The sequence below is a fragment of the Centrocercus urophasianus genome, unplaced genomic scaffold (genome assembly GCF_019232065.1).
Source record: "Centrocercus urophasianus isolate 14NV4802_14NV808 unplaced genomic scaffold, USGS_Curo_1.0 seq_18, whole genome shotgun sequence".
In the NCBI taxonomy this organism is placed as follows: Eukaryota; Metazoa; Chordata; class Aves; order Galliformes; family Phasianidae; genus Centrocercus; species Centrocercus urophasianus.
Window position 1 is genome coordinate 3,454,821 of NW_024884733.1, and position 22,038 is coordinate 3,476,858.

General features: G+C 43.8%; 1 protein-coding gene across 1 annotated transcript in view; it reads right to left on the bottom strand.

Moving 5' to 3' along the window:
• Positions 1 to 22,038, bottom strand: part of COP1 (COP1 E3 ubiquitin ligase) — a 126,698-nt gene that overhangs the window by 19,296 nt on the left and 85,364 nt on the right. The window contains exons 16-18 of the mRNA XM_042819446.1: positions 15,497 to 15,614; positions 11,776 to 11,900; positions 10,546 to 10,706 (exon numbers count right to left, since the gene is read on the bottom strand). Coding sequence (XP_042675380.1) covers positions 10,546 to 10,706; positions 11,776 to 11,900; positions 15,497 to 15,614 — 404 coding nt within the window. The remainder of the gene's footprint in view (positions 1 to 10,545; positions 10,707 to 11,775; positions 11,901 to 15,496; positions 15,615 to 22,038) is intronic.

Here is a 22,038-nt window from a genome sequence, read left to right on the forward strand (position 1 = left end):
TCAGCTGCGTCTCCTCACCCCGTCACCGTACACCTATCCAAACATTTATCTAAAAGAAATCTTTAAAGCGGTATTTTTCTTATACAAACATCTATGAGCATCAGCAGAGCGATTTTCACAGTGTGACTGCTTACTCTTTGTAAGGTAAATACATCCCCTCGCACTCTGAAACAAAGCCACCTCATGCATTCCCAAAGCAGGCTGCAGAACCAGAACAAAAGTTCCACAAGCTCCTGCTTTCCTTCACATTTTCAAAGAGTTTCCAAGAGTTTAAATTTCTTCTTTTGCATTGTCAAGTCAAGCAAGAACCTAACGAAAACAGAAAGCCTACAGAGAGATGAATTCTTTTGTACTAAATAAGGACATCTGTATTTCACTTCCAGCTCATTTTCTTTTTTTCTTTTTTTTTTTTTTTTCTCCAAACTGCTGCTGGCTCAAATTCATCCCTTCAAATTCTGCAGCTAACGTGCATGTTCTAAACCAAGGCACATACAGGAGCACCATTAACCTCCTATTTTAATCAAGGATATTTTGCTCTAAACGATCACGGCTTTCCACGAGCACATACTTCCCAGATGAGACAGGCTTTCCATCATGCCGTGGTCAGGAGAACGAACTTGGCCAGAGAAGCCTGCTTGGTAGAAACATTTTTTCCTGGAAGAACAAGGGCTCAGACAATCAAATTGATCAACCAGGAAACAAGGAAGAAAAAATAACAATGTATGCTGCCTTACGCTGGAGGCTTGGCTGAGAATGTGGAGTCCCTGTTAGTGGGGTAGTGAAAAGAGATGAAGCTTCTCCTCCTCCCACTGCAATTAATTTATAATGCTATCTGCAGATTGCAGGTAAAAGAAATTATTATTATTACTTTTTTTTCCCTCTTTAAGTAGATCTGAACCAATCTTTCCTCCTTGTACATGCAATATTGCTTATCTTCCCTCCAGAATCTCTCATTATTAGAAGTAAGTGGAAAACAATGCAGTTCTATCTGCCTGCTCCCCAGGCTGCACCTCTTAATATTCATTTCAGACACGCTAAATAAATCTAGAAAATCCAATGCTGCAGCAAGCAGCTTACTTTCCTACAGTTTTAGCGACTAGATAAGAGCTCAGGAAGTGATGGTTACGGGCACTAACATAAGAGAGGCACAACTGCTTGAAGACCTCCGCTGCAGAATTCAGAGTGCCTTGTGTAAGGGTGAGCACAGCTCTATTGAGCTGCACAACCTTCACTAACAGCACTCTCATCTACAAGGTACCCATTAACTTACTAAGTGTAATTTTCCAGCTGCACTGGATTCCCTTCCTCAGGCAGGGCTGATTAGTCTAATTCTGTATGTACTCTACATACAATAATTACACAGCCTAATTACACAGCCAGGCAGTTGGATTCATTGATGGGGTGACCACTGCATGCAGGTGGCTCGCTTGTCGGCCCTCAGTGAGAATTAGGCTGGGACAACAGCAGAAAGAAAAGCAGTCTTATTTCAGTAGGTTAGAGATTACTCCATTCCTGAGTAGGAACCCATAGGGATCATTGAGTCCAACTCCCAGCTCCACAAAGGACCACCCAAAATTCAAACCCTATATCTGAAAGAGATGCATCAATCCTTTTTGCCAGGGGAAAACCAGCACCACAAAAGCCTTAATTCTTCCTCTACCAGCAGGCAATATGATTGACACTGAACTAGTCACACGTTGCAAGGTTTTTAGGGTTTTGCTAGTGATAATGGCAGTGCAGAAAGCATAAGGAAACCTTCAGAACAGTTGCTCCAAAGCCAAGCAGTAACTGTTACTGCAGAGACCTACATAAAGCAAAGCTTTTGCAGACAAAACCACCTGCGCACAAATGCTTCCACTTCCCTTTCACCCAGAGATTAAATCATCTGATCAAAATCTTGCGCCAGGAAGAAAAAAAAAAATCATTTTATATTTTTTCCACTTCGTTTAGACTCCGTAAAACATCAAATCCTTGCCAGTACAACCACTTAATTGGGAGCACCAGAGCAAAAGGTTGGTGCAGCTCATGAACTGCGACAACGGAATGGCGGTGACCTGGCAGAACTCAGCGTCAGCAGGTGTGCCAGAGAATGAGAAAAAGAGTACCCTGAGGTTGTTCTGACTGAAGCAGTGGCACTTGTTAAAAGGGATGAGGTTATAAAACCACCATCAAGCAGCAGTGAGAGAGGAACACCAGCAGTGAGGTTTCGGACGCCCTTGGTTTGGGAATCGTGCTGCTCCACTGAAGCCGGCTTCAAAGGCAGTGGTGAGCCCAGTGCCAAGGGGCTGCTCACAACCTGCTCTGCTCTTACTGCTCTAACACCAGGCTATTCCTTTAGTGCTGAGATGGGAATTTGACCCCTGCAGTTCCCATCGTAAATGGGAGAAGCTTCACTAAGCACAGAGTGACTGCTGCCTAGCTTGCTGAGAATTGGCTAACGGAGTCACATCTCACTTTGTGCCGATCAGACTTCAAAATAGATGGTGCTACCATCACAAAAGCCAGATGAACTGAATATGGGAAAGGGTAACAGTGCTTGCTCAGGTAGTCTTCATGATGAATTTGGAGGAGGGCAGCTTTTGTCGGAGTTTGAGATCAGTCAATACTTGCCAGCTCTGCTACCCACACATCTCCTCTGCTTCATTCCAACAGTGACTTACAGACTTCAGTGTACAGAGATGAGAAGGGGGACAGCAGCATTATTTAAAAAATAAAAAAAAACAAGGATTGGCCTTCCTATCTGAAGGCTACGAGTTCAGAAAGCAAGCCTAACACCTCTAAGCCCTAGTGCTATAGAGGGCAAAAATCCCATAAGGCTGAGCTCTCCCACAAGAAGAACAAGCCTGGCAAAAGAGAAGCTTACAACTCACAGTAAGCAGGTTTCTAGGCACCATCTGACCAACCAACACCTCTATCAGTCATTGGATTCAGTGTCTTTACAGCTCAGCAGGACATCTATCAGAATTCAGGCCAAGGATCCAACAGCAGCACTACAGAGGACTGGTGAAGAAGAAAAGAAGCCATAAACACCTAATTAGAAAAGCAAATGTGCGAATCTGCTCTTTTTTCCCTTCACAGAACACACAAGGGTACCCCTAAGCAATACTGTTATATAAGTAATTTTCTATCATGTGGTATTATTTGGGATACAGTTTATGTGAAGAGCCACACGAATCCATACTGCTACCTCTCTGCTCGTGCCTTGCAGCATTACGGTACAGCAGGGAACCAAGGATGGAGTTGGGAACGAAGTCAAGGTTACAGCTGAACTCCTGACTTTGGCTCATCTGTTATAAAATTCAGACCTGAATAAAGAACTGATGTTTACAAAAGCAACAGAGGCCCGACAGGAGAGAAACAGCCACTTACAAGTTTAATGACAGCTGCACAGAGACTTCTTTGCATCCTCAGCTCACGGTGTGTACCATACCAATGCAATTTCTGATTGCATTGGGATGCTCTTGTTTTTTTAAAACCAAGGAAACAACAAGAGCCTGCTCAGACCTCTACTTACACCAGCAGTGAGCTGCAATCCATTATCTGTACAGCTGCACCACTGGGATCAGCTCCCCGACTGTAGTGCCAACAGTGTTACGCTGACCGCCGTGTCATTCACTGCTCTAAGAAACAGATGACTCTAATAAGGAGGACCTCAGTCCCACCTGCGTGGCACTTCTAGTAGCATTAGAAGAGATGCATCAGTAAGCAAATATCAGAAGTTTGGGAGTATATTTCATATTTCATTCAGGAAAAATGAGCAACTTTGATCTGCTTTCGCTTCAAAAAAACATCGGCCCCGTGGCAATATTCTGTGATTATGCAGGGAAAAAAGATGCACGCCTCACCTTGCGGAAGGAGAGAGAAATTGAGTTTGCAAATGTAAACGTAAAGCTAACAAAGGAAAACCAAGCCACCTACACTTCTTGGAGAGGCTATTCTTAAAATAGAAACTCAAATGATATCAGAGTGCTGCAGTACCACAGGGGACCTGAACTTCCAGAGCTGAACAAAAGCGACAGGCTCACCCCCTCTGCTCACACCAACAGCAGCTCTGCATCTAGAGTTAACATATGCGTTATGCACCTGCTGGCATGCTGTGCTGAGCCCTGAGATAGCAAAATGAAGGGTGCAGTGCATCTTTTTTTTTCTTCTGAAACGCCCCTCACCAGAGAACCAAGTGCCTGAAACCCTCCATCCCTGCCCCCATTGGGAGGCAGCTCGGGGAGCACCACGCAGCCAGGGAGAGGGAATAAGAAAAGCACTTACCAATATTTGTCTTCTTGTACAAAAGATTCACACTTAAACACTCTCTCCTAAAGCCTATCATTTACATAATCACATTACCAACATGGTCTTTCACACAGAGTGAAGTGTCAAAATACTGCAATTTCAATATAACGCATGAAACATTAATAATAGAGTATGATGTCCTTCCCCCATGAAGTTCTCTGTGGTTGGACTTCAAGGCTTCCGATAAGGAGTAAAATATTGTTACAGTAACCTGAGCAGTTTTTCAGAATCGATTCTCATTAGTCAAACAGAAAAACAGAGCCCAGAAATTAACGTTTGAAGAGAAGTGGGTATGAGAGGATATGAGCCATGTACAAAACCAAAGGAGCACGCACACTGAACTTGTGACTTCTTTTTGTCTGCAAGGTTGAAATTATTCTGCACGCAAAAATAGTTTTCAAGCAGCACACAAAACAATATATACTGTGTGTGTTGGTATGCATAAGTAATATGCTAAGATATGGAGAAAAAAAAATCAAGCATGCATGATGTACGGTGTTATCTTGCAATATTCTGTTTCCACTTTTTTTCTTTAATGAAAACCAGAGATTCCCAAGCAAGTAAAGGAGGAAAAGACATGAAAAAGATAGAAGGGAAATAAAACATGTTTACAATCTAAGACTGGAAAGCGTGAAGCAGCTAAGTAAAGAAGTCAAAAACTTCTTGTTGAAAGCATTGCCAAAGGCCACAGAGAAGAAGAGGACATGCAGAGAGGAAGGGGAAGCCATCACACAGCTCCCAGCTTCACAACACACACGCTGCAGGGCTTAGGCAAGTTCCACTGACAGGAGGAAAATCTTTGAAGAGTTTTTTCGGGGGGAGGAAAGGAAAGGAAAGAAAATAGAAATCTGATCAAAGCCTCATCTCCTTACTTTTCTTAAAAGCTGATTGTTCTCAGCTTGCCTTAAACTGCTGTGCATCTCTATCAAGAGGGAGAACACGAAGAATGCATCCCCAGGATACTGCATCTCCAGCATACTGCAATGCTACAGCAGAGAATGACCTGCAAGAACACCAGGTTGGAGATGCTGCACGGCAATGCTGTGAGCCAGCTTCTGTGGAGCTCAGCCCAGGTTTGGGAAAGAAGGGCTGAGCCAGAGAACATCCTTACATGGCCATCCCCATCTGGCAGGGGGAGGCAAGGACAGTTGGGTCTGACTACCCACTGTTTTGTCCCTAAGCTTTAGCTAGATCCATGATTACAACTGAACTATGACCTGAGCAACAAGATGAGGATGCTGCAAAAACAAGAATATCTTGCTGAAAGTGTTAGGACAAAATTCTCAGCAATTTTGAGGCTTTAAACTTACCAGAAGTGAAGTAGAACAACAAAAAATATGAAGCCTTACTCTTGTTCCTTCTCCCCCTATTCCTCCCCCCCAAATCCCACTGAAATTACCACCACCATTACAAGAGCTATAGCTGCAGTCAACACAAGTTACTCAAGAATGATATGAATAAGCTTTTGGTTTTTTGGGAATGACAAAGGAGGTTTCATTTCTAATGTTCATAAGTCATCCAAATTAATTAGTGCTTTAAAACAGCAATGAATCACTTCCCGAAATAATTTGTATTGGCTAAATTAAATCCAGTGAAGGGAGCCAATTTGCTGATTGTAAATTATCAGAGGCCCTGACTAGTTTGTGTGTACATTGTGTACTGTTTATTAGGCTACTGGGAAACAAAGGATGGCTACTTTTCATCACTGAACAAGATTACAGCCCTATTAAATGACCAGCTTATTGTGAAATAATTATGGGTTTCTATTTACAGAATTCAAGCCAGACATCATTAAATACAAAGCTGAGTGTCGAGAGGAGAGGAACAAACAAATGGAGGAAAAGCTTCCTTTCTGAAGAGCTGCACCAAAATCCACCTGGAGGGATATTTCCATCTCCATAGATTAAGGAAAAGAAGTTCAGAGATGCAAAACTAATTATGTAAATGCTTCTGTCATATGACAGTGCCTAAAGGCAGCTTGAAGCCCGAGTCCCTCAGCCTCCTCCTCTCTGTTGCTGCTGGACAATTGTTTCCAGACCCCCCTAAATCCAGATGCCTTCTGAAGAGTGCCAACAAGGTGAGAAGACACACAACCAGCATCTGCCACGTAACACAGAGGAGATGGATTCACAATGCTGCCTTTCTTCCACCTGCTGTGGTCCTCCCAAACACCCAGCACACACACACATACGTAAGTAAGGCTTTACCTATGCTAATTTACACGACATTTTCCTGCTCATATCTTTATCTCCTTACTGGTATCAAAACCTTAACATTTCTGCTTGAGAAACCTTTCCCCAGCTCACCTGCTTATCAGCAGTAATGAATACTCATGCAAACAGGTACAAAATTAAATGGCTTCTTTACAGTGATTATGATAGATTGAGCCACGCTTAATCTACATAATCAAATTGCTTCTGTGTTCAGCAGTAATACCTTTTTGCTGTCCTGGGAGCAGGTTCAGCATTAGTTTCTCTTCTGACAGCTTCTGAGAAATGCTAACTGCAGATGAGAAAGGGGCAAGTTGAGATGCAACCATTTAACACAGATGTGTGAGGCACATCCTGAACTCTGCAATATAGGAAACCAGGTCTAACGAAAGGTGCTCCCTTTAGGGAAGGAGAAAACACCATGTCTTTAGTCTGCTTGGATGCTAACAAAATAAAAGACTATTTCTAGCCATTCCAAGACCAGAGTTGGGTTTCAAATAAATTAAGCTAAATCTTGCCAAGGTACCAGAAATAGAGGCTGTATTACAAAAAGTAGAAGGTCAGGTTGAATACTAGGAAAAACTTGTCCACAAGAGTGGTTGGGCACTGGCACAGCTGCCCAGGGAGTGTTGGGGTCACCGTCCCTGGAGGTGTTACAGAGCCATACAGATGTGGCACTGAGGGATGCGGGCACGGTGGGGTAGGCTTGGGGGTCTTTTCCAACCTTCATTATTCTGTAATTCAGCAACATATCAAGTCACTTGGGCCAAAAATTTCCCAAAGCCTTCTCTGTTCTAGAGGAAAAAAAAAGTGAGAAATGGCATTCCTCACCTGGTACAAAAAAGTGCCTTAAAAAAAACAACACACAAAAATAAACCCATCTACTTATAATGAAAATGCAGCATCAAGAGAAGCATGAAGGCTTGCTTCCTCGAGTACATGCTGAAACATTTGTCCTTTTTGAACAGTCTAACAGAAACATTAGCCTACAAGCTAGTACTCATTTCTAAACATTACCTAAGAGCTGAAGAAGTGAATAAGCCTTATGCAAAATGCTAATAAGCACTTACAGAGAACAGTTTCTCTAACTCGTTACAGCTTTGACACACGTGGAGAAAACACATTGCCTGAACCTGTGCAGCTGGAGAAGTGACAGCTGTAGCAAACAGATTTCTGTGTCGTCTTAAGCAAGGGAAGACCATGGAAGGGGGGGAAAAAAAAAAAAAAAAAGAGATGGGTTCTGGCAAGGACTGCTGGCACAGCTTGACTTTGGCTCAGGAGGAAGGAAAAGCTTGAGTTACACAAAAATAGGTTTAGGAAAGAATCAATGACATTTCATCTGAAAGTTTTAGCTTAAGTTTTAATTAGGATCCAAGATTTTGCACTTAACTGCATGAAGCAAAGGAATACACGTACTGATGCTTCCCAAGATAACTGACAGATCTGAAACTTACCCATCTCATCTCGAAAGGTTAATTAAAGAACAATCCTTGAGAGCAACACCGTAGGGAAACAGAAAAGAGTCTGCTCCACCTGGGAGTCCTAGGGAAAAGCTGGCAGGCAGCGCCCACACCCCCACCTGGAATGCTCCAGTTTGCAAACTGTAATCAGTGCACAGTGACCACTGCTGTGGAGACCCAAAATGATTTTGAACCGGCCCAGCAAGACACTGAGAAGAGCACACAGCTTGCCCACAGTGTTCGCTACGGTTCCTGGGCAAGTGCTGCAGTCTGGGCTGTGCTCTGTGTTTTGACACTCCTCAGCAGAGAGCAGAGCGATCGCCACCAGCAGCCAAAGGCAGGGGTGGTAATTCTTATAATTAGGAAACTAAGGCAGAGTGAGTCACCCAGGATCAAAGCCTGCAATTAACCTAGAAACAGGCACTAGGTTCCCCAGTGCCCGTACACACTGACTGTGCTGCAAAGCAAAGGACTTCTCTCATGCCAGCATCATTAAGAAACACGCCAGCTTTTAGGGAGCCTATATACAAAGCTCATTTGAAAATTTTATGCCTATTTAAGAGACATCATCAAAAAGGAGAATAAAAGTTTCATCATTTGAACAAGATTTTGTGGATGTGAGTGACCTTTGGCTGTGCAGTAATTTAATTTACTGGGAACATGAGCAAAGTCTCAATTAGGTCTGAGAGGACCACTGCACCACCAGAAGAGGAAGGGAAGAGTGCAGATGCAGGGCTGGAGAGCACTTCACCTCTTGGGGAGGCTGCAGGGATAGTACAAGGCAGCAGTGAGGCTTCCTGGCCAAAGCCAGCACAGTTGCTTGCTAGGCATGTAAAGCAGGTTGGCAAGTGCTGCAAAAAGAAGTGAAATACTGAAGCAAAACACTGAGCTCTCAGACCATAGATAGTTTTCCTAAAAACTGAAGCCAGCTGCTGTGGCTGTTATGGGAGATGTTGAAATTTGGTAGAAGCCCAGAGGAATGATAGAAAATAAAACCAGGATGGTGACAGATTCTGAATGCTGCTTAACAAAGGGAAGCTTCAATGTTATTTGGTACAATCTTTATGAGCCCAATTTAACTGTTACATTTTAAAATTATTTCTCACATTCTCATCACTCAGAATTTTTTGTTCCTGTTACGGATAATTGTTTGACATCCTGTGGTGACCCCACAAAAGACTGTCAGTGGCCTGAACAGAAGGTTTGCCAGAGTAAGGCACAGTACATCAGAGACAGAAAAGGCTGATAAGGATGGACAGCAACAGAAATAATCCTGGAGTTGGGACCACTGTTAGTGTGCAGCCTGTAGGAAAGCTGCACCGCAGATCAGTGGGCAGGACAGCCCAACAGAGAAATACTGCGGCAAAGAAAACTTAAGAAAGGGTGTCTACAGACACAGAGTTTTTCTGCAGCATGTTTTAATCCAGCAGAAACACGAAATTACACAACTTCCTATAGGAACTCTTCATCTGAGACATGACAACTGTGTGTACCAAAAGCCCGAAACTCCCCAGCAAGGAAAGTGTTAGTGACCCCACACCATTCAGCCTGATGTCCACAGCTCAAACTGAAACCACCACTTTTTGTTTTTTGAACTGAAGAGCAATCTTTCATTTGAGATACTCGTGCTGCTTTTTTTCCCCTTTTTTTTTTTTTTTTTTTTTTAACTTAAAAGCATTCATCTGAAATAAGTTTATGGCAGTGACAATTGAATCACGGCTGTGGGGGCAGTTTCTTCATACATTGCATTTACAAAGATAACGTTTTAGAATTGGCAGATGCTACCCTTCTAACGTGTTATCTTTGTAAATGCAATGTCTAGAAACATCAATTAGGCAACATTCCCCTTCAGCTACTTGATTGACTGCATTTAGGATGAGATCCTCTCCTTCTCCTCCCAAAAAACCAGTTAAGTATCTGATCTGCAAACACTTGCACAGAAGAGTCACTCACTCAAGTTCTTTATGCAAGGTTTTCAAGGACACTCAGAATTTAAAAGCAGCATTCTTGGGTCTCCAAAGCTTCCCCACACCTAAAGGATGCTTAGAAATGTGGATTCAGGTCTGCTTGCAGCATTAGTATACACTTTACGTATATGAACTGCCTGTCACTGATGTACTCATTGAAGTTACTGCAGCCAGGGCTCACCTCTTTTATATATTTACTCATCCACACATGGGACACACATTTCAAATAGCAAGCCACGTATACAGGGTACCGTTTAAACTAGAGTACACAGAGAGTATCTGTAACTGCCTTGATTAATGCAATGCTTTTGCTAATGCACACACACAAGTGAACGCCAGAAGTACAGTGCTGCTTTTAGGATTTCAGACACAAAAGTAAAGGTATTCAGACCCATGGGTGGAAACCATCAGGCCACAGCAGTTTCCTGTCCCCCAGCATCCTCTCTCTGCAGCTCACAGCACTTCAGTCATCCTGCAGTCTTCACTTTCTCGAACACGTCTGCAATACTCATGAACAGGAAAATACCAAACGTAACCAAACCCTCAGCAATGCCACTTGCTGTGAAATCAGGAGGCATCCTTTCAGCACCCTGCTGTGTGAGTGAGCAGAAAGCTTACCCCATCTGGTAGTGCCCTCCAGCAGACAGCACTCACAAATTCATTTGTGTCATCTTCTTTCCGGTCCTTGTCCAGGACGCTCTTGACCGTATCAAACTTGAATGTCAGGAGTGTCTTTGAGAGGCCTTTATAGTATAGGTAAAGGGAATTATTTTCACTTCCTAGAAATAAAAAAATACAGAAGATCATGTTCTGGAAGCATTAAAAAAAAAAAAACAACAACAAACAGTTTCTTAGCTTTTTTATTCTTTCAAGAGATGACATTTCCTCCCAGTGGTTGTCATCATGCTTGTGGTGCCTTGGCAACTGGGCATGCCCCGCAGCAAACTTTCACAATGCTTAAAAACAGAACAGGCTTTATTACCAAACAACTGCAGTATGCAGTGCATTTGTAAAATACACCAGATCCCAAATTTTCTCCAGAACTTCCTTAAGGTCAAGATCTTTGAGTATGGCATATACACTAGCATGTGGAATGCATGCTCAGTGTCACAGCTGTGAGGCAGGTAGCACTGTCACACATTTGCCTGCAGTAATCGAATATGACAGTAGGGTCCACGGAGGTTTAAGTGAGAGAAACTAGACAGTGAGTAGGCTTCATTTAAAATCCATCCCAATTTCTGCCTTACAAGCTTTGGGGAGATCAGAGAACACATGCTAAGGTCCCTGCAGTGCTGGAGCAGCCATCCCAATCATCTCAGTGGGATCAGCCTGCCCATGCTTTTCTACCAAGACCTGAGGATTTGCAGAGGTTCAACAGTCCAAAAAGCAGCAAAAAACCCCAGAAAGAACCCAAAGAGTAATTGCTTAAGGATGAGTTAGTCTTCTGAAAGTTGTTCACGATGAGGGAGTCACTGCTTCACCAGGCTGGACACTGAGCTCAAGTGACAAGTATTTGACCCACTCACATGGTCTAGACTGCTAACCTTCCTAAGAAAAAATGCAGGAAGATGCATCAGTTGATAAATTTGAAGGGCATATGTCGTATGAACACCAACTATGTTAATAAGCAGTTTTTGGTGGCAGCAAAGACCTCATCTCAAATGAAGGGAAACCAAGTAGTAATCCCTTAGGTCAAGCTGCTTACATCATTCCCAGGAGGGCTCAGGACAATCCTCTATTTAGAAGTCCATGCAGCTACAGGGCATATTGCTGGTGTGCTTTGCAAATGACGGGGCAGGAGCCCCAAGGAGTCCCACCAGCACCAGTCAGGACAGCTGCTCTACTCACCACAGGCGATGTAGTCTCCGTTGGACGCCAGCCCTACAAAATTCTTCTCATTGATGTGGCCCTTGAAGGAGCGCAAGCAGTGAGGTTTCCCTACGTTCCACAGCTTCAGCTGACTGTCTGTTGACCTGAAAACAATACTTGAAGTTACAATGCTGCCATACGGCAGGTAATCCTTGCTTGAAATGCTCCTCCTGAACACCCTACTTGCAGTGTTAGTGTGGGAAGTCTTAGTGTGCTTGCAGAGATTTATCCCACTTTCAATCACGTGCAACCCAGCTTGAGCCTGACAAAGTATCTGTTCTTTTTAAAAGCCTGTCAAAATGTTTGAATAAAATACTTCCTTGCAGTATTACTCTTCCTCTCTCCTATCAATTGCTGAGTCCTCCACTGAACTGTACAGCCTGTAGAACATCACTGCCTCCTCCAAATCCTTGCAGATCTGGGACATGATTTTTTTCCAACTTCTACAGCACAGAGGAAGTCTGCTCCTTCCTGCCTGCTTGCTGAAATTCTCATTCATACCTTTACAGAATTCAAGGCAGTCTCCTCCTCTCTGGCTGCCTTGAAAGCACAGTGTTCTCCTCCTGCCCAATACCAAGCAGCAGCACATAGAAACTTATGGGGGTTCAGCGTTACTACTTGCATTAAATTCATGTGGATTTCTCTTGTGTAACTGAGACTGCCTAATATATAAATCTCAAACTTTCACTGTTTTTACCTTGACAGCAAAGCTAAATATTACTTTTAGAAATATACAACTCCATAGAGATTAAATCGAAATCAATGTTTTGCATTGTTCCCCCACTGGCAAACATACCCGTCTTCAAAATGCTTCTCTATTTACTGTGAGCAAACCTCCCTTTCAGCAAGAGCAAGGTGCTGTAGGTGCAGACTTCTCAGGCTGGCAGAGCTCAAGCAAACTTGGAAGACCCCGGATCTCAGGGCTAATACATTTCCTCAGAGCTGATAGGACTCGAGCCTCTCTCACCTGCCAGGATTTATTGTCTAGCCAGGCTCTGATGTCCCAGCATTCCCTGACTTACGGCTGTGAGCACATCAACAGCTCCTGATGTGGAAGGGACTGGAGCTCGGTTAGCCCACCCTTGAGAAAACAGAGCTGTTCTGATCTTAAATTTGAAAGAGAACGGGAGTAGGACCTGTCATCTGGCTGAGATGGAAGAAAGGGGAGGCTGGTACAGGCTGCATCACCCAAACTTACTGCTTTTCAAATACTGGGAGTTGGGAGGAAAAAAAAAAACCCCACTCACAATATCCATCAAATATTCCCAACGTAACACATTAATCCAATGTCACATTTGCCTAAAAATATAGCATGAGAGAGATGCACCTCGTGCTTTACCACAAAAACCTTATCTCAGCCCTCAATGACAGCTGGAATGACAAAGGAGAGATAAGGGAGCTGCAGCAAGATTTGTTAGTCATATGTAATAACAGCATGAGGTCGGATCTCGACGAAGGTATGAACTGTATCTCCAACACTGCGACTTGAGCAGAAGTGCTATCCTAGTCCCAGGGCTTGACCAGAGAGGCCTAAAAGAGCATTCAGTTTCCCTAGCTACACTGCAGCTCACTCTCCCTTCTACTCATCATCAGAGCAATGCAAAGAAAAGGAAAAAACATATACGGTACTGTTCTGGCTTTTTTTTTTTTTGGTATTTGTTGGTTTTTTTCATTGTTGTTGTTTTTGCCTTTTGCCTTTTTTTTTTAATTGCCCAGAAGTACAAGGACATTGCCTTCTTTGCTGTTAGGATAGCAGTATTATTTTTGAAACGGTACATTTTAAAGCTTCAGAGTTGCCTGGAAACTAAAAATTTCAGAAGGCAGAGTGAAGCAGAAGAATAATTCCTGGTCTACAAGCTGTCAGGTTCCTGTGACAGCTTCTGCTATTAGCTAACCCATCAAGACGACCTTACGTACACAGGCACTTAACCTCCATGTTTTAGTAACATACATTCTAGATCTTCATTAAAATAAAAACACTTCACATTAAAAGCATTCAATTAGTAATAGGTTAACAATATTCTATCACACTCTAGCCATTTTTTCACTCTTTAAGACAAGTGTGCCATACAAGATGATGGTTACCTGCCACTGTGCCACAAGGACAGGAACAGGCCATTGATCCTTCTGCTGTGACACTGCTCTACTGGTTTCATACCCTCTCCAAAAAAATATCATGGATGTGCTGCTCTGGTAAATCTGCCTCTCTGTAAATCAGCACTGTAATCGATGTGTTGTGCTAAATACCAGGCAGCTCTGAACATTCTCGAGGTCAAAACCTAACTCTACAGGGCACAGTAAATCAATGCAATCTATAAAACAGCTTTAGCTAGAAATCTGAAGAATCTGAATATACAAATATTTTTTTTCTTTAAAGGAATTGGTGCTTGACTTTTGGGAGTCACTACTGCTGACACCCCGGTTTGCAAAATTAAGACATCTATTCTCTCTGACGCTTCCTTTTGTTCACACAGAAAGATAGATGAACCCTAGAGTTAGCTGCCTTGTCCTGTTACTGCCTGTCCAATTCCAACAGCTCTATTGATATTCCTCCCAGGGCTCAGGATATCCACTCTCAACTGGACAGCACGAATAGGACAGGGACGTTCTACCCCACCGAACCCCATGGCTGTAAAACATTCTCAGCCTCCTTATGCTTCTAAACACTTTCTTCTTAGACAGATCTGGTTCAAAGCATTCAATTTAATTTGATCTATGTTCTAGGTATGAATTTGCACCCTTACAAAGAGCTATAACACTGATGGAAATAAGAAGAGGAACAGATTAAATATAAACAGCACTGGAAGTCAATGGGGAATCTTCCATCACACTGCTCAGATCAGCATAATTCACCAGCAGTCTGAATACTCAGATGTATGCCTCAAGAAGCTCTGCTTTAGCTCCAGGCTGCTAGAGCAAGCAGTGAGAAAACACAGGGAGAAATGAGATAGACAGACATCTACTCAGCTCAAGAAAGCAAGCCAGGACTAGATTTAACCCTGTGATTGCTTCCTACTGCCCCTGATGTCAACACAATCACATACAACACGTAACATTCCTCTAGCAGCCCATAGCCTCCAAAAAGTTATTTGCCGTTTACCCATCGTTTAACAGGGACTCATCTCTGTTTGGTTCACGTACCCAGTCTTACAAATCTTTCCACACGTCATCTGATAGACATACTCACCCCTACATGACTGAAATCTTACTTCGAACGGAGGCAGCCAGATTTGGTTTTGGGATGGTTCCACCTGATTTGCTTTCACGCTGTGGCTAAATGCCCTCTTCAGCTGTAGCAATACTATTTAATCACTTCTGTCACTCATCAGACGCCCTTCTGCTGCAGATTACTATTCTCAAGCTGCCAGCAGCCTTGTCTGCAGCAGGGCTCTGGTCAGGAGCACCCTCAGCATACAGGCTCTTTAGAGGAGGACCATTGACTTGCAACTTACCAAAGCGGGGGCTTAAGGTCAGAAGTTGAATCTCTTCGTCTTCACGTTCCTCAAGCTTCTCAACTCCATAAGATAGAGCAGAGCCAAGTAACATGAGGAATTAATTTCTATTTTTGCCTTGGAAAAAGCAAATATCTGCTTCCTAAAAGCACAGCAAGTGTGCGCATCCACCCACACTGGCCACCTTGCAAAGCTGCCAGAAACCAAGGGCTACCAAGTTCTTACCCTACATAAAAATAAATACTTACGCAGAGACTATTTCCTCCCCACTCACAAACTTTGCATAGGAGACTGCCTTGCGATGCCCTTTGAACACCATGATGGGTTGCTTAGTGTTGCGAAGATCATAATAGTGGACACAGTGATCTGGAAACGAGAAAGAAGAGGTAATATTTATCAGCTGGGAAGGATGAATGGGACCTCTCATAGGTAATTAGCTCACAGTGAGAGTGCTGCCTATGCTATATCTCACTTCATGCTGCAACTGGGGTGAACAATCTGCACAACAGGAAAGGAGTGTTTAAAACAGGCTGCTTCCAATGGCCCCAGAACTCAATTCTACAATCCCCTTAGCCCACGCGCAAGGCAGCAGCTAAAAGGATGCTCATCACTCCTGCCTTCCTTCTTGGCATTGTGCCTGGGCAGCCTAATTGCCACTTCTAAGGCACAACCCCTCTCCTTCCTCAATCTGGCCCCTCTTGGAAAACTGCTGAAGAACCTTAGGCTACGAACTCAGTCTGTCTGCTACTGAAATGGCAGAAAACACGGACTGAATTTCTTATGCTTACCCTATATGGGTAACCTCTATACTTTTGTTTTTGCTTCTCTCCTTGGGCTTCATTACCAATCAAGAGAGAATAAGCATTTCTGCTTGTGAAAGAGCAGAGACTAAATTTCAGTTCTTTAGATTTAATTCACAGATGTGCTGCAGTGCCACAGCCACATAAAAAGGATTGCGACGAAATTAGCAATACATTTTATTTCCTGCACAACTAAATGCCAATTCCCAGGAAAACAGAAAAAGAAAAGCAAGAATAGAAGCCCCCATGAGATCCAAGCCCTAAGGCCACCCACTGCTCTTCCTAGCCTAATGAGGTTAATCAGCTTCTCCCTCCCTGACCTTCCATTGTCAATGCTGAACTTCATTTAATTATCTCCTGCTGCTCTGGACACCCAGGGAGGGCAGGCAACACCGTGTGCATGGAAGCAGAGCAGGAAGCCTCCCTTAGAATTACAGAATCATTAAGGTTGGAAAAGACCTATAGAAGAGCATCTAGTCTAACCGTTGACCCATCTCAACCATACCACTAAACCATGTCCCTCAATGTCACATCTCCACAGTTCTTGAACACCTCCAGGGACAGTGACCCCACCACCTCCCTGCACAGCCTATGCCAAAACCCGACCATTCTTTTGGAGAAGAAATTTTCCCTAATATCCAAACAGAACCTCCCCTGGTGCACCTTGATGCCATCACCTCTCATCCTGTCGCAGCCTCTGGGAGCAGAGGCTGACCCCCACCTCACCACAGCCTCCTTTCAGGCAGTTACAGAGAGCAGTGAAGTCTCCCCTGAGCTCCTCTTCTCCACGCTGCCCCGTCACATTCCCTCAGCTGCTCCCCATCGTGCTGTGGTCCAGACCCCACACAGCTCCACTGCCCTCAACCTTCTAACCCCTGCAATTCAAGGTACCCAGACATCACTCAACACTGCCCTGATCTTCCTTCTGCTGAAACAACACATCACCAGTGGAAGATTATCACTAAGATTATCCAGAAATGAATTTAAATGCCAATAGCTGCAGCTACTTCTGTATTCGCATGGTTTCAAAGCAGGGCTCTCAGTCTCACAAACAGTGCCTGGATGTCTCAGCATCCCATGCGCTTTGGGAGATAACTGGATTCCCATTGATCAGGCCAGGCCACAGCAGCTCCTGGAGCAGAGGTAGATTTTCACCCATATTAAGGGACTAATTGCAGGACACAGGGACAGAGCTCTATGGCAGAACCTGCAGTCAGATGTGGCAAGAAGGCAAGCTGTCCTCTTTGCATTAAGTGCCTCATTTCACTGCATATCAATACAGGTCTAGTGGCCTCTCCCCTCTGCTTCTCGCAGCGCAGAAGCAGACACAGTGAGTCTCCTCCATCACTCACACCAGGATTCAAGCATGCAGGGTCTGGCCAAGCCGCCCCACTGGACTCAAACTCTGCAGCTGCTGTGTCCCTTCCTGCTAGTACCAGGACATGGGGAAGTGCCATACTCTCAGACACTCCTTCATGTGCTCCTGTTCCTTCTACCTCCAAAACAGGAGCCTCAATGGCTGATGCTATTGACCAAAATCCCAGAGCTTTCCTAAAATACATGCATTTAATCAGCTTTAGCACAACAGGGTGATGTAACACGCACACCCAACAGAGGGGATGATTTTCAAGGAGAAGTTAGATTAAGTGTTAACGTTCCTTCCATACAATCTGAGCATCTCGCTCCCCTCTATCTCTTTGAAAGCTTGCTTCAAACCAGGCACATTTGCTAACCTGGCCAGCATACACCTCCTGGAGCTACACCTCCTGGAGCTATGAAACAGTTAACTGGCAATTGTTATTTTAATGAGCAGAAACGATTCTAGCAGGGCTTCCCATTAGGAGTCAGTTAGTAGACAAGCCTTTCAAGCCTATTTTTGCTCCCAGTTTCAGCCTCTTCTCCAGCTGGCCTGTCATTAGGATGCCTCTGGATCACCAGATTTTATCCTTCAGAGAGTGACAGGGAAAGGGGGATCTGCGGACGGGCTGAATGAGAGTGTGTCAAAGCATCTGGACAACGCGGAAAGGCAAGAGCTGCAGCAGGAACCAGCGGTCCATTGCAGCAAAGGGATGCGGAGATGCACTCGCCTCCAAAATATGGCAACAAGCAGCTGGAAGTCCGCTGGCACCCGGCACAGCGTGCCTCCCCATGGCACCAGGGCAATCAATCACTGTCTGCTCTCATCACCGCAGGGCCGGGGGAACAGCAAGGCCAGTGGGCTCTAAAATTAGCCACTTAATTATTAATTGATTATTTCAGCAGCCCAAGTGTTGGCGCGCAATTGAGGGGTTTTTTTTTTTCTTTAATTCGACTGAAGCAGCTATTTTTAAAGCAGTTATGTGAAGACGAACGCATGCTGCATTCATTAAAACCAGAACAGGTGGTCATGTTTTACAATTAAAGAGATACTCTCTCTTTTAGGCCATATGGACTTTCCGCAAACAAGATAAAAACGCCATCTGCTGAGGAAGAGCAGTGCCTGAAAACGAAGCTAAATGAGAGGAATACAACTCCCAGGTAGCCCAGTAGGAGCCCCTTGGGGTGGACTGGGATGAGGGCACAGCAGCACTGAGTGCTGTGCAGCTCAGCAATGAGGTCCTAGGAGCCAGCTGGTAGTCAGAAGAATGGACATTGAAGGCACTCAGCCCCTAAGCTCGGCAATTACCCTTCAACTTTTTAAGAAGTTTGCACATTCCTGGAAGCCACACGTGTTTGTTTCGCTGCCAGTTGTGTACAGCTCTAGTGAGACCTTTTGGTGATAAGTGGACAGTTGGACTGGATGATCTCATAGGTCTTTTCCAACCTTAGTGGCTCTGACTTCTTTGTTTTGTTGGGCATTAAAACCACCATCCAGCAAGTTTTATTTGTTAAACTCTACAGTTCCCACCCCTGACCCAAAAGCTCACTTAAAACAATTTCAATTTCCAAATGATATTTCCACAGTTAAAAGCCTCACATGTAACCCTCAGGCAGCAGCAGCTCCCAACTTCACTTCTGCTTCCGCGTTCTGGCTTAATTGAAATATACACAAGATAATGGGGAGGAGTATGTATACATACCATAACAAATTAAACACTCCAAAGCAATTCTCATCTAATTCAGTGTCACTGCAGACACTGAGCATGACGGAATTCTGCTGCTGCTCCTCCTGAATTCAGATTTATCAGGTCATGTTATATCTGTTTTTACTGCATTTTTAAAATGGCCTCAGAAGGCAAAAAGGGCAGCTCAGCTCTGCTACCACTGCCAGGAGGTCACAGACCCCAGAGCTGAGTTTTTAAATAGCACTTCCAGGAGTGCTTACTTCCCCAGCCAAGCAGTGCTTTCACCTTCAAGCCGCTCAGTGACAACTCATCAGGAATTCAGACTTTCTGCTGCAAGCACTGACAAGTCCAGCAAAACTTTCCAGAGATGTCCCAACCACCCAGGAAATACAGCCTGTGTCATCAGAGGCTGCCATCACTCACTGGTCGGCTCATAAATTAGCAAGGCAATAGGATGGCTGGAACATGGCGAGGAGATGAGCATCTCCATCTCAGCTTGGGCACTGAGGAGGGGGTGAGATGAACAAAGTGATGATGTGGTTATACCAGTGCAGGAAATACTTCCACAAAGAGAGCTGGGAATTGCTAATGGACCCGGCAGCAGCTTCCATAATTTTATAAGATGTAATTGCTCTTGGATTTTTGGTGGTTTAAACAACAATAAAAGAGAGCAAAGTCTGTTTTTTTGCCAAAAATGCTTTTCCTTACACTTAGGGAGATTTGCTGCTAAAGTTCACAAGACAGCTGTTACCAGAAAGCTCTAAATTCACATCACCGATTGAAAAGCTCTTAAAAATAGACTGAGGAGCAACTTTAGATCAAGGTTAGCAAAGAGCATCGTAGGGCAGCAGATTCTTTTCCCCCCTAATGTTTCTCTGAGTACCTGTGCGTAGTGGCGGTGATGCACAGACCAATCCAACTCTCCAGGTACCAGCAGTTCCAAGCCACATTCATCTTCCACATCACGTCCTTCACCAGCAGCATTAACTACCCTACAGCTCCAAGTACCTCGCAGCCCTCCAAAGCTTTTTTTTCCTGACTGAGAACCACTTCCTAGAAGGAATATCAAGCCAAGGACAGCCAAACAACAGCTTACCTGCAATGCAACAGCTTTGTATGCAATAGAGGTAGCGACTAGAAAGCCCCAAGAGCTGCACGCAAAGGTCCTGTAGCTCTCCTCAAGAAAATCAAATTGCTGACAAACTGAAGACCATTTTTCTTACTTCATTCAGAAATGCATATTTCTCAGCTGTTCAATATTTATGTTATTGATCTACTCAAAACATAAGCAATTTAGGTTGTTCTCATTTTTCAAGGGCTTACATGCCTGGGAATGCCAGTGGTGCTGACTGCTGCACGTCAGATGGATGCCATAGGCAGGAAGATGCCAGTATCCAAAACTGAAGCTGGAAAGCAGCAAATCAGATGCTGCTTAAGGTCTGTGAGAGGCCCTCTGTCATCCAAGCACATTTCAAATTATTACTATTTTTTTAAAAATAAACAAGGGATCAAATCCACTTCCTGTATCAATGCTCCAGCTCCAACCTGCAGTCCAGCATGCCTCTTGCTGCAGCTGTTCCACTGAAACAGAAGCCCAGGCTAGAACACAGCTCTCAAACATACTTCTGCTTCTTTGTTCACAGCAGCCTTATCTGTTTATCTATTATCTCATGTCAGTGGTTGATAGTTCCTTCAGATTTGTCTGTTTCTTTTGCCTCTGTGATAGTCAAGTTTGGATCAAAGCTGCTGGCCTTTGCCACAGTGAAAATCTGTATGATAGGCAGTAAAAATTAAAGATATTTACATAAATGCAATCGAGAAGTGGAGGGAAATATTTATACGACTTGCCCAATGTTTAATCTGAATCTGGGCAAAATTGCTCTCCTCCAGTTAGGTTATCCAGATAAAACCAATACAAAAAAAAACTAACAAAAGGGCACAAAAAAGACCACAAAAAGCACAAAAAAGTGAAGGAAGAGAGGCATGATTGTGGGGGGTTTGATCCTATTTCTGCTTTCAGTGGTTAAAAAATGATTTTGGAAATCCTGAGGGAAGCACCCATTGCTCAATAGACATCAAGGGAGTTCAATGAAACCCCACTATTTATATTTAAATATCTACCTATAGAAAATAGTCTTCTCTGTACACGAAGCGTAAGCAAGAACATTCAGCACACAGAAAGGATAGAACAAGGCCTTCAAAGCTACCCAGAACTACATCTAGGCAACTTGCTCACGAAGAAAAGAGTGAAACACATAGTCATGCCCCAATGCATTGCATTGATTCGAGCCCAGAGGTCCAAACAAAAACTTGTATTTCAAGTGTCTAAGTGAGAAAGAGCACACGTTATCACTCCCATGAGTGCTATGCCATAAAGAGAAGGGCAAGCCACCTTAATGAATTTTTGTTCACCGTACACAAACAAGCAATAGAAAAAACAGAACTTTGCCATCAAGATGAGTTAACCAAAAGTCTCTTTCTCTGCCAGGCTCAGTACATTCTGTCCTACAAAAAAGGAAACTTGCATCCTCAGAGGTAAAGGCTCTGGCTAGGCTAAAAATGGAAGCAGAATCAGGAGGCTTAAGTACAACCTCAGTCTTCCCTGTTGAAAACTTATCTTCTGTTAGTGCAGAGAAAGAGGAAGGAGATGAAAAGGGACAACATCCTGATTTTAAAATAAGCTCACATCAACTGAGGTACACTGTCATATGATGTACTATATTGCATTACATGACTTTTCTGTAAGGACCAGTGCACATAACATGCACGCTGAGTAAGGGCCAGATAAATAAAAGTGTAGCTCTTTCTCAGACATCTGAGATAAGACAGAGAGCTGCTATCGGTGCCCAAGCCTTGAAGATGAAATACTTTAAAATAGATTTCCTTTAATTTGAGAGAAGACTTACAAAAGCCTCAGTGCTTCACTTGACCTCAAAGCCATCAAAC